A 13,284-nucleotide genomic window follows, 5' to 3' on the forward strand; every position below is an offset into this window, starting at 1 on the left:
ACTTAACTAAATATAATTATATTTATTGTATTATATTTTTTATTATTATATTTGCAATAACTCTTTACTTTTAAGGATGTCTTATCTTTTAATTTTTATTTAATTTAAAATTATTTTATTTATTATTGCTGTTATATATAAAGGTTCTGCATTCCTAAAATATGTGCAAAACACAAACAACATTATGTATATTCATTGCTGGTAATCAGGTGGCAGTTTCTGGGCAAATGATCCACCTTAGTCTCATTTGACAAGTCAGGTGGTGTCCAACCAACCAACACCCCCTTCAGGGAAAAAGTGATGGACATGCTAATGATTATGAACCTGGAGGAGCGGCGTAGAGAGAGCAGGAGTGGCACTGCGGTCCGGGGGGCTGGTCAGCAGTGTTTGTGTGTGTGTGTGTGTGTTCTCAATGGAGCTGCAGAGGCAGGACTACTTGTGTCACAGAGCCATATGAGCCCACCGACTGCATCCCTCTCCAGAGTCTGACATGAGGGAGATGCTGACCAGATGAAGGGATGAATGAACGGATGAATGAGTGACTACCTGCTCCAGGCTGCTGAAATATTAACTAGGGGTTTCTGGGCACTCTATGCTGCTCGGGGAAAGGACCAGCGGTGGGACGTAGTCAGGCTGTGGAAGTGTGGGACAGAGCCGGAGTGTGCCGTCAGATGGAGGTCACCGATCTGGATCCAGACCCTCGGGCGGAGGGGTCTGAAGGAGAGGGGCCGTGCGTCCCAAGAAGGGGTGAAGGGAAAGAGCCTGTTGTGCTTCAGTATCCTGTAGAGTTTGATCCGTACGGGTAAGCAACAGGGATGACAGCTGCCGTCCCGGGATCTTACTGCTGGAACATGCAGGATGTTAATGTTAAACGTGTGTTTTCTTTAATTAGATTAGTTTGGTTGGAGATGTCCTGATTTGATTCTTCTGTTTTGGTATGCGTGATCACTGGCTTGAAAGTATTTGTATTGATCTTAATAAGTTGAAATGTATTCATGCTCGGTTCTGTCGATCGAACATAGGCTCTCTTTGTTAGAAGATTTAGTTATTTTGACATGATGTGGAATGACATTTTGACTTTTTTCCCAGTGACTTTGTGAAGCACGGCTCCCTGTGATTTGATTAAAGGATGCTGACTTTTTCTTGTTCTTTTTCTTGTCGTCTTGTGAATAACAAGATATGGCAAGATATTTGTGACATTTCGACAGCTGTTTTCTAGGGAACTTCGAATGTGATGTGGCACTGTTGGATTGGAAAGTTTTGCCCTCAGTTGAACACATTGCGATCAATGCTGCCTCCACTTACACTCTTCATGTCCAAACACTCCATTACCCCTCCTGAACATAACATCCTGTTTTTAATGGGGAGCTAAAATGACATTTCAAACAGTGTCCCACAAGGTGCCATGTTGTAAACTCTTTACTTCAACTGTAAGATACATTCTAATTCTTCTATAGTCTATATTATAAATGCAGGCTTGTGTTAATTTAGCGACTTTATTGTATACTTTTAACCATCATCCATTACGCCAATGCAAAAGAGTGAGAGATGTGCTTTGCTTGGTGAAAATACAGTAAAAACAGTAATATTGGTAAACATTGTTAGAATTTAAAAAGTATGTTTTCTATTTTAATATATTTTAAAATGTCTTTATTGTCAGAAATCATTCTAATGAAAACAGTTGTGCCGCTCAATATTTTTGTGGAAACCGTGATATATTTGTTTTCAGTATTCTTTGATGAATAGAAAGTTCAAAACAACAGCATTTATTTGAAATATAAATCTTTTGTAACATAAATGTTTTTACTGTTACTTTCGACCAATTTAATGCATCTGATTAAGGTATTCATTCTTTAAACAATCATACTGACCAAACCTTTGAAAAGTAGTGTGTGATATACATTAAAATGTTAACTTTTATGTATATAAATGTTAAATCTAGATGTTGAAGTTTATGTTCATGTTATTTTTCAGCTACCCATCTACATTTCTTAATCAGATCTTACTCTAAACAAACTACAGACAGAGTATCTTAAAGTGTGTCAGATTAACTGATGCATTTTTAAAAATACTTCTACTTACTTTTGCCAGTTGCAGTCCCTTTGGCATTATGCAGTTGTCATGTACACTTAACAGTTCACCATGTGAACGGCATAATAGTGAGATTGCAGGTAAATTAGTCATACTTTCCCCCTGGACACACTCAGACTGTCAGGCTTTGCCCCAAGGAGTTGCATGAGTGTGGATCTAAAAAATGCATAGAGACATGGAGACATGTTTTTGCAGACAAACTGGCTGTTTTCGTTTTTACACACCAATGTTGTATAGACAAAAGGAAACTGTTAATTTTGCTCTGTAATTTTCAATACCATTTAAAGTGTGTATTTATAATTATGATGTGTTGTTAGCCAGTTATAAAAATGAATTGCATGTGTGTAGTATGGGTTTCCGTGATTTATGAGTAATTTATTAGAAAACAAGAACTTGATTTGAATGCTAATGAACCTGGAGGCATTGTGAAAATTACCATAATTAAAATTGCCCCCATAAACGGTTCATCTGTGACTTTTCCCTTTCAGGGACAATTATTTATTTGGCCAATTTAGCTCTACTTGTGCAAAGTTTTGACATATGTGCTTTAGCCATTCACACAGTACCCTGTGAAGATGGAGAATGGATTTCATTGGCATGAAACGACCCCAAACAACCATAATGTTAAATTGTATATTTTTGTATTAATCATTCGGCCATTAAACTTTATTAAAGGTACATCTAACTTAAAAAGAACGCTGGCAAAAAGAGAACGCGACAGAGCTCGTAATGAAACGAGAAACAACATTGGCTTGGCTTTTCGGAGATGGCAAGAACTGAGGTTTTTGAAATGTTGTAAAAGCGTTTACCGTTTTTATTACTCAACTGGTGAGTAAGGTATTTTATTAAACAGATAAATGGCCATATTAAAAATAGTTAAATAGTTTAATTTAACACTAAAATAGTTTTTTTCTCTCTAACAGAGTTAATTGTAAAGTATTATCTATTGTAAAGGGTCATATTCATCCGCACAGTGAAAGCGACAGTAAAGACATTTATAAAGATATTTCTATTCCAAATGAACGAAGTTCTTTTGAACTTTCTATTCATCAAAATATTTCTTTGTTGAATAATTACTTTATTCTGTAGCCAAAGTGTTAGATGCTTCTAATCTGAAATGTTAAACTAAGGCATTTACATCTCCACATTTGATAGAGAGATTCTGGACTTGAACCCGACAGATTTGAAACGACGCTCAGGCCATTAAAGGCTTCGCACATCCCAATCGGCAGCCCCATTAGAGCAAACCCCCAATCTCCTACATTTGTCCCAATGCAGCATCCATATTTTACAAGGGTCTGCCATCCATCATGGGATATGTCCTTCAGCAGACTGCTACTACGGGCTCAAGCTGTATGTGTTTTCCTCTGCTTTGGTGACTGGCTGTAGCCCAGCACATACTGTGACTGTGGGCTCACATCCCAAAGCGTGTCTGTGATCTGGAACCTCATGCCCCTTCACGCTGACTGCTACTTCAGGTGGCTTTTCTCTCTCTTTCTCTCTGCTGACCGTGTTGTGGTATTTAACCTGCTGGGTGACCACATTGTCCCCATGAGAGCTTTAAGTTCCTGTGCAGGACACCAGCAGTGCAGCGTCACACTCTGAAGGAAGGCTTTTAGCTCTGCTGAAGGGAGGTCCGTCTGTAAATCAGCCGAAAAGAGACGATAGAAAGATTTTTTTTCTACGTCAACACAGTAACATAAAGAAATAAACATAAATCATGTACTCACACATGTAATATGAAGACTCCAGTCATAACAGTAGTCTAATGAAAACTGTTTTATGGAGCAGGTCCGCTTATGGCTGACATTTGTCTAGTATTTTCCAAAACAAATTAAGCAGCACAACTGTTTTCAGCATTAGTAATAATAATAAATGTTTCTTGTGCAAGTTGTGCAAAATGCAAGTTACTTTGCTTTCCAATGTATTGATTGACAGTTCTCCTGTCTCCATGTTGAGAGAAATCGTGAGTAAGTGCTTTATGTATTTATTTAGTCTCACTTTATTAACCAATGTCTTTGCTGCTGACCTTCGATGATCCAATTCATCCATAAGCAAAAAATGACTTTAGATAAACATCACATTTGCGTTTTTGTTGCTTAAGTAAAAGGCTGCATCTGAAATTGCATACTTTTGAGTAGGTTCTTATTTTGAATAAGTAATAAGTAAAAAAAAAAAAAACGACAGACTATTCACAAATCTCCATCATATGCACACTTCAGAATCTCGCTGGGAAAAGTAGGTCATCCGGTACATGTGGATGACTACTGTGAATTCAGACATATTCTTTTGTCACATACTGTTTTCGCCTAATATATATAGAAAAAGTTCATGATTTTGAATGCAGCCAGAGTGTGACTTATTCTTCTGCAGTCCAGAATGGCATTACTTTCCATGAAATTAACTAAGCAACACAATTAGTTACTTTTTTTTAGGGTGTAACGCAATATTGTAATGCATACTTTTAAAAGTTACTTTCCCCAACACTGCTGGCCATGTACTATCATCAGAACTAAATCGGGCACCCTTGCTCTCTAGATATCAGTATTAGCATCAGATATAGAACAATCGATCAACCAGTGCGGTGAAGTTTTGTACACTCAACCTCTTTCAGTAAAGTAAACTGGGCTCAGTAGTGTTTTCTCTGGCACTTTAAATCCAAGGCTAATTAAGACAATCTTACATTGTTGAAAGCTTGATTTATATTTATTTTTGGATGTATTTTAATAATGGATAGTGCATGGTTAGCAGCTGTCACATGGGCCACGAGCCAAAAACTACAGTGAAACGTTCAGTGGGTTTGTTTGTGGGAGTATTTTGCATGCACAGAATCCATCTTGATCTCAGGATGTTGTGTGCTGTGCATTTTGAGTGGGCTTTTGACACAAGCTTGTTTTTAAAACTCACGCTTTCGAAAGGCACTCGCTTCATACTAATCATCATGAAGCCCAATTGCAGAGAAACTCAGTCTCACATCTCTATCTGATGGCATTGTATATTCAAATGATTCCCATGGCTTTGACTGTGATGAATAATTAATAGAGAATTTTTGCTCACGCTAACCACAATATCTGAGAGGTTTCAATATAAAGTGCTATTCCAGTTAGATTTTTTTTGTTATGTTGACTTTGTGAACTCTGCATATTTTTGTTTAGTAAAATTACTGTTGCTTTGGGTATGCAGAATTGTTCTGTTTATATGAGTGATATGATCAATATACTGTCCATTATTTAGCCATTTTGAGAATATCATAACCTATCACCTTGTAACTGTATCTGATGAACAGAAATGGTCATTCTTCCACCTAGTGTCAGATACAGCTGTATTTAATGATTTATCATTTTTCATTCATTTCTTATTTCTGTTTTCAAAATGTTTTATTCAAATATTTTTTTCTGTTAATATTGTAAAAGCAATTAATGAATAATACTAATGAAAATTGTATTAATGAAAAATACAATTTGTTGTTGCTATATTACATTTTATAATGCCCTACCGTTCAAAAGTCGACAATATTATTATTGTTATTATTATTATTTTTAAAGAAATCTTCATAGTAGAATGATTTCTGAAAGATCATGTGACACTGAAGCCTGGAATAATGATACTAAAAATTCAGCTTTGCCATCACAGGAATAAATAATATTTTAAAATAAATTACTGTAATATTTTTACTGTATTTTTGATTAAATAAATGTGCATGGTCTCTTGACGTTGCATAAAAATTATTATATATATATTATTGTTATATTATTATATAACATATTAGTAGACCACTAGTTTGTGAGAAAATGCTGGTGTTAAAGGGGAACAATGCAACCGTCAGCAAGATTTTAATGACACTAATAAACACCTGTGAACAATAACTGTGAGACTCCACCCATATGTTCATAAACACAAGGGTAGTTCAGAGTGACAGTGCACGCTTTCAGCTTTAATAGCTTGCCATTTTATGGCCACTTATTTCATTCATTTGAATCCTTCATATGCATTGAAACTGCCTTCATATCCTTTTACAACATTTTCACTTAATAGTGCAGCAGAACATTAGAAATATTCCAATGGTTTTTACTGAATAAAGAGACAACGAATGAGCCCACCGTGGAGACATTTCCTGGGACATTACTGCTCACCCGCTCAATTATAGTAATATAGATCATTTGACATGTCTTTTGGCCTGGTTGTTTCAGCATTTTCTTGTGCTCTCTCAGGGAGAAGATGCCGTTCCACCATGTGACGGCAGGATTGCTGTACAAGGGCAACTTCTTGAGTCGCTCACTGTCAGAACACAGCAATAGCGAACAGCTGGCCAGTATCTCTGTGGAGGAACTAGATGGTGAGTACTAACCTTACAGATAAAAATACAAATGCTTTGCACTATATTTAATGAAGGCCAAACTTTTAACCATGGGGGTACTTCATCATTATTTTGATTAAATGAACTAGTTTTCATCTTCACAGAAAGGAGTCTGCACAACGTGTGCTATGTCTTCTGAAGCTAAATAATAGATTTTGTGAGGAACAGACTGAAATTTAAAGTTAGAAAAATTACTTTTTATGCAGAAGTGGCATAGGAAAATTGATATCTTATCTTGACCCTTTATTCAAATATTATTAAACATTTGTTAAAGATATTGTAAGCATGTTTCTTAGTTGTGCTTGTAGTCATTTGTTTTATTTGTGATAATGCAATGAAACATGCTAAAATGTGCGGACATCATTTTTGGTCATACAAAGAAATTATAAACGCATGCAAAAACCAGAACCAGCAAAATACTAATAACTGATTGATTATCTTGTACTGTAGGTATGCTTTTTATTTTTCCATGCATTTTTTTGAATAGTGAAACAAAACCTGTTACTGTAGTTTGCAGTTTTTGCCAAACAATTTTGTCAGATGAATACAGTACATTAACCAAGTTTAGTGTTTTGTTTTTCCCTCAAGTTTACAAAATATAAGAAAATGTCCTCATATTTGATGGTTTAATCATTAAAAACAAATATCCCCTACGGACATAATTTTTTGGCCAATAAAGTATCAACTCGATGTAGGCATCCACACCCATCCATCCATCCATCCATCCATCCATCCATCCATCCATCCATCCATCCATCCATCCATCCATCCATCCATCCATCCATCCATCCATCCATCCATCCAACCATCCATCCATGATTTTTTGAGAAAAGTTAGCATATAGTCTCTATAGTTTAATCTCAAATAAAGGAAAAAACAACAACAACTTTATATTATATTATATTATATTATATTATATTATATTATATTATATGTTTAATGGATAATAGTCCCAACTAACTTTGATTTATATGCTCATTTTTGAATGTGGATGAATTACTGATCCCTTAAACATTATATTTTTTATTAATAACTTTTTATTGAAAGCTGAACCCTGAAGTGCTTTTGGTTTTCATGTGTAAATCAGGCATTAAATCATGAATCAAAACTCCAAATTTGAATAAAAGCGAGGATCAAAGCAGCACACGTCCCCCTGACACTCTTCATCATGATTCGGGGAGAGAGTGAGGCAGAGGGTTAATCAATTAAGGCTGCCTTTGTCAGCAGAAAGGAGCTCATGAAGAGTAATACATTGAACCCTTGAGGCCTGAAAATGAATGTTTAAGTGACATAATAACACTGCGGGGGCATCTGCAGATATACAGAGCTGCTACAAGTCATTGACTTTGTTGGTTTTGCTCTAAAACAGTCCAAACTGTGAATTACAGCCGCTGGAAGCCTGCTGATGTTATATTGATCGTATCCGGAGGGGTCAGCAAATATTCTGTAGCATCTTAATCACAGAGATACTCTTGTGTAAGAGAAACTGGGAGACCAGCATGGACATTTCTGGAGATCTCACTGTATTAAAATGCTGAACAAATCTAAATCTGCATTTGATATGGCAGCAAAAAGTTTCCCATACACCAAGTTTATGTTCCCGGATGAACAAAATGTTTTTCAAAGGACCTCTGTGGATTTGTAATAGTCTCTATCCATATCATATGAGGAGCACATTTGTAGAAATATAGATATTTCTATTAAATATCGCAGCATTTTATCAAAATGCATCTTCAGGTGTCTTACCCGATCGAACGCATGATTATTACAGTACATCGTTTGGATATGGCTGCCAGATTCATCTCTAAAATGAACAGTGCTTGTCAGACAAATAGTCAGAATAGAGAGGACGAAATGTTTCTGAAGGTTGTTCAGACTCCTTATGTATATATTCATGATTTTGCCTCGACGCACAAAAACAAATCTAATGCCTTTACTGTGCAAACACTTTGCAGCGCTCCCAAAATCTTTTTGCACGTGTGTGTCTGTGTTGAATAACAATTACGAGTCTCTTTTGCTGGGACAGATGTTCTTAATTGGTTCTGAAACATAACCGTCAGTGCAAATAGCTGTTGGTAAAGAAACATTTGTATGGCTATAATTGTGACAGTATATAAAACACTTGGTGCATGATAAGCAGCTTTGTTTTATGTTTTTATTTCCTCCTGACACTGATTATTGTTACGTATATAGGTTCCTACTTTGTGCTTGGTGATTTGGTTTGAGTTGTAGCTTGTCCGTGTTTGACTATCAACATGGTCTGTGAGACGCTTTAGCCAATAGATAGGGTTGAATTTTTCAATCCTATCATCGGGTCCTCCCAGTCATGGAAAACCTGTCAATATAAGATAATTGAAATGTTTGCCACACTTGGAAAGGTCTTGGAAATGAATACAATTCAAAGGTCATTGAAAATAATGGGTGCTTCTATTTTCAGTATCGATCTTTCTAGTCATGCTCTGCTCTAAAACATTTTAATAACTCACTATATTGCTTTTCATGAGCTCTTGTGTAGGGTCAAATTTGATAACCGAAAACATCAGACTCTCTGTTGAGGATGACTGTTTCTGGGATTCATTGGGTGGCAGATATTAGTAGTTAATTGGGTTTTTATGGGACACAAAATGGTCTTCCTCAAGGACAAAGGAGGCACTGAATTGTCTATTGAGCTGGAATTCAATCTCAGGGCTTTTTTGTCTTATTGGAAAGTTATTCAAATCTAGGAATTCAAAGAATTGGTACCTGGAATTCAAATGGAAATCTTCCATAGAAATCGCTATAAAATAGTCAGAAAACAACTGGAAATATCATGGGAAAATAATGGAATTTAATTTTTTATTTTTTAGGAACAGTCACACTGTTCAGGGTTGTAAATGTGCAATCCAAACACAAATGAATGGAAAATAGCTCTCGATAGACTCAAATCCACAATTAGAAAAGCACGGTAGAATACAAACTCACACCATACTAATGGGGCCGGTTTCAACTAAAAAACGTTTTATGCGTTTTGGCCGCTCATTTACACCACGTTTTGAAGGGCCTGAAAATGCAAACTTTTGAAAATGAGTTTCAAAGTGCAAGGTTTTGAAAATGATAATCAAATGAATAATTGAATATATGACCCTGACAAAGAATTGGTATCTGAAATTCAAATGGAAATCTGCCTCAGAAATCTCTATAAAATTATATTAAAAAATTCACTAATTACACTGGACAGGATACGTCAAAAAAAGAAAAGGCCAAATAATTGTTAGTAATTTATCGATTATTATTTTTTGAAAAGCATACATTTTTCAAAATAGCTTTTTCCTCTTATCAAATATCTGAATATATGACTGACAAATTTACAGAACTAAGTCTTAGCAGTCATAAGTCTTGATTTAGATGGATGAGAATAGTGCAGCGTGTCGTCAAATCTCAGGAATCTTTTGTTTCTCCGGTGTTAATTCCCAGGTTGCTTGACTTCAACTCCCTTTAGTACGCAGACAAAATTACCCAATGTGCTGCTGTGTGCTCGAACATGCTGTGCAACCGTAGTGTTCTTCAGAGTTGTGACACTCAAGCTCTATTTTAAAACACCAATCCTTTGCTGCCACAAGTTTTCTCCTCACACAAGGATTGCTTATAAAATATGCATTTGATGGAGCTTGTCTCCGCGATTCGAGATATATATGCTTTTCAGAGGCAGAGTCCTCCTCTGTAGAGCACATATCAAAAGAAAAAGCCTGGCCTGAAGTCATGTTTCTGAGGCTGGTTAAAACTCAGACATGCACTGCTCTTTTTAGCTTTCCAAATGAACAGTAAAATAAGAAGCTGACAAGCGTTTTGAGGAGAGAAGCCGCGCAGCAGTGTGTGTCACCACTGGTGTAATAGCAGGTGCAGAAGAAGGTGGTAAATTACTGCAATCATTGCTCAGTGGAGGACGACCAATGAGAAGCCACTCGAGGTGTTGAGTCGCACACTTGTTTGTCTTGGCAGAGATCCGGGAGGCGTTCAGGGTCCTGGATCGGGATGGCAATGGGTTCATCTCCAAGCAGGAGCTTGGCATGGCCATGCGCTCGCTAGGGTACATGCCCAGTGAAGTGGAGCTGGCAATCATCATGCAGAGATTGGACATGGATGGTGAGTGCCCTTACTCACCAACACACTTCTATTGGTTTTGCACTGCATTAATGATCTTTTCTACCCCCTAACCTCAAACCTCAATTTTTAGCATATTTATTTACCGGTAGCTGTTTTCCCATTGAGAACTGATCATGTCCAACTCACTGACATTATCAGATCTGGAAACATAGAAAAAATGGTCACATTTGTGATTATATTTCCCACACACAAGACAAAATACCATCAAAATATTATATGTTTGCAGATCTGATAATGTCATTGAGTTGGACTGGAGCATCCATGTGTATGTGATGCTCTGATTGTAACTCATAGTCATAAAGATTTAGCAATCTTCTACAATCAATTGTGAATCTGCTAGTTGTCAATATGCTTATTTTACTGGGTTTGTATTCTCAAAGCAATTTCAGTTTCATCTCCTCTAAGCCAGCAGAACTAATCTACAGGCTTTTGGGCCTGACATATTATGCGTATCTGTAGAGGAGTTTAAGTGGAAATGAATGAATAAAGCAGCAATATTTTCCTGCTTCATTAGCATTCGGTCATAAAAAAAAAAATTAACTGGACCGTTCCTTTGATTTCGCTGTTCACTTTCGATTAGGGACCCCACATTAATTATTTTCTGACAGAAAGATTCTGTTTTAATAAGATTTTCATCACATTTTTATAGTTTTATATTTACATTTTTGTGAGTCAGGGTCTTTGCCTATAGTCATCTTTATGCTGTTCAGCGAAACACATCAGAAACATAAGACTACATTCTTATGTAGAATATATATATCTGACTGCAATAGACTTAAGCAGATGATTTTGCTAAACTAACACAATCCAACTAGATGAAGGCGTCAGCTAACACGACATTAAAAAGTTACAACAGTATAGTAAAAGTAAAAACATTAAAAGTACTATAGTTGATAGTTCGGGATTTGTGAGCAGAGTTCTGACTTTAATTTGTTTTACAGGTGATGGACAGGTGGACTTTGATGAGTTCATGACGATACTCGGACCTAAGCTCCTGTCCTCAGAAACACGGGAAGGCTTCCTTGGAAACACAATAGACAGCATATTCTGGCAGGTAAGAAGCCGTGGAGGACAATTTACCGGTAGTTGTGCAGGACTAAGCTTCAAAGAGTTTTAAAATTGCAATATTACATAAGACGTTTTATTTGTATGACACTTGTTATTCTGACAGGCTGAATAACAGGAATGGGAGACATCATTGAGTGTCTGAATGCTGGTTTATGTAGGGGTGCATTGTGTGGATAATGTTGCATTAGTGCGATTTGTGTGTTCAGGTTTGTAAGAATCTCATTCAGCTGATTAGAGGTGAGTGATAGCAGTGTTTGGCATGGCCATGATCTGGCGGAGTGGAGAGAGGATCCCTGTGGGTGTAGTTAACTCTCAGGAGTGCTGTGTTGAAGATGAAGATGAAGATGAAGCAGAGCTCATGACAGCTCCACTTGGTTAAGACAGGTGCTTGTGACCTTGGCTGGCATCTCTGAGGAGTATGACAGCTGAATGTTCACAGAGGCCAGATCACTCACTCTTTTAATGATCAGGGAATATTGTAATGGGGATTAACCCTAACCCTTACTTTTTTTTAAGCTGTTATAAATGTCTGCGTGAAGAAGATGACAGGCATCTTTTGGGTATATTTTCAAAAACATTAAATAGCAATAAACACCTCCATAGCATCACAAGTTTGCCATTATACATGATTTGATATTACCTTTTAAAAAATGCTTCTGATTTAGTGAGTTGGGAATGAGTCAAAATTATATTTTTTATAATATATATATTTTTTTTAAATGTGAATGTTTTTTTTCATGTGATGCAAAGCTGGTCACATGATCCTTCAGAATTCCTTCTAATATGCTGATTTGCTGCTTCATATATTCGAGAATATCATTTCTTTCAGGATTCTTTGATCAATAGTAGCCTAAAGTAGTAAACTTTGGTAACAATGTAGAAGTCTGACTTTTTAATGTCACTTTTGATCAATTTAATGTGTTCTTGCCGAGTAAAAGTATTTGCAAAAAACTTACTGACCCCAAACTTTTCCCCCCTCAAACTGTATATTTTGAGACAGATTTATTTATCAGAGTATTTTGAATTTAATTGAATTTGACACGAAAAAAATGACGGATGTCACGGATGACTCAAAGTTATTTCTAAAAAGCCATTTAAATGCAGACTATTAGAGAGAGATTGATAGATTGCTTAAGCGTGTGTGAATAACCTGAGTCTGCGTGTCTCTCAACAGTGTTTGGCAGCAGCGTCTCTACTTATAGCGCAGCTGTAAGTTTAACTGCTTCAAAAACAGTTACGTTACTACCTCGATACTGAGAAATGTCACATCGTTTTGCAGATGCTAATTATTGAAAAAGTCATTGGCAGCGCTGAGAACAAGTTTCTGTACGGATGTTCCTGTACAGTATGTGCGTACGTTTGTATGGGAGAGCGAGCTGGAGAAAGCTTTCTATAGACAATGAAACTTAATAGTTTGTCATTTTTATCCAATTGTTTGTTATATCTATTTGTGGGGTTCTGTTATCTTGCTGTTGTAGGCCGTAAGGACCTTTTGAAATAACTGAAATAATGTGGCGAAGTGATATAGAATGGTAATGCGGTCAAAACCTGCCTGGCACATACTTTAGCTGTGCATTTACTGAAAAATAATTGCACATCTTAGAACATTAGTCAACTGATCAAGC

General features: G+C 36.5%; 1 protein-coding gene across 3 annotated transcripts in view; it reads left to right on the plus strand.

Moving 5' to 3' along the window:
• Positions 1–13,284, plus strand: part of caln1 (calneuron 1) — a 53,967-nt gene that overhangs the window by 5,856 nt on the left and 34,827 nt on the right. For 2 of the 3 annotated variants that reach the window (XM_079611334.1, XM_079611333.1), the window contains exons 2-4: positions 6,303–6,427; positions 10,427–10,570; positions 11,533–11,645. In XM_079611334.1, coding sequence (XP_079467460.1) covers positions 6,310–6,427; positions 10,427–10,570; positions 11,533–11,645 — 375 coding nt within the window. In that variant the 5' untranslated portion in view covers positions 6,303–6,309. Of the gene's footprint in view, positions 1–454; positions 803–6,302; positions 6,428–10,426; positions 10,571–11,532; positions 11,646–13,284 lie in introns of those variants that run through there. The other variant, XM_079611332.1, reaches the window with a different exon arrangement.

Source organism: Phoxinus phoxinus (assembly GCF_949152265.1).
Source record: "Phoxinus phoxinus genome assembly, chromosome: 4".
Lineage (NCBI taxonomy): Eukaryota > Metazoa > Chordata > Actinopteri > Cypriniformes > Leuciscidae > Phoxinus > Phoxinus phoxinus.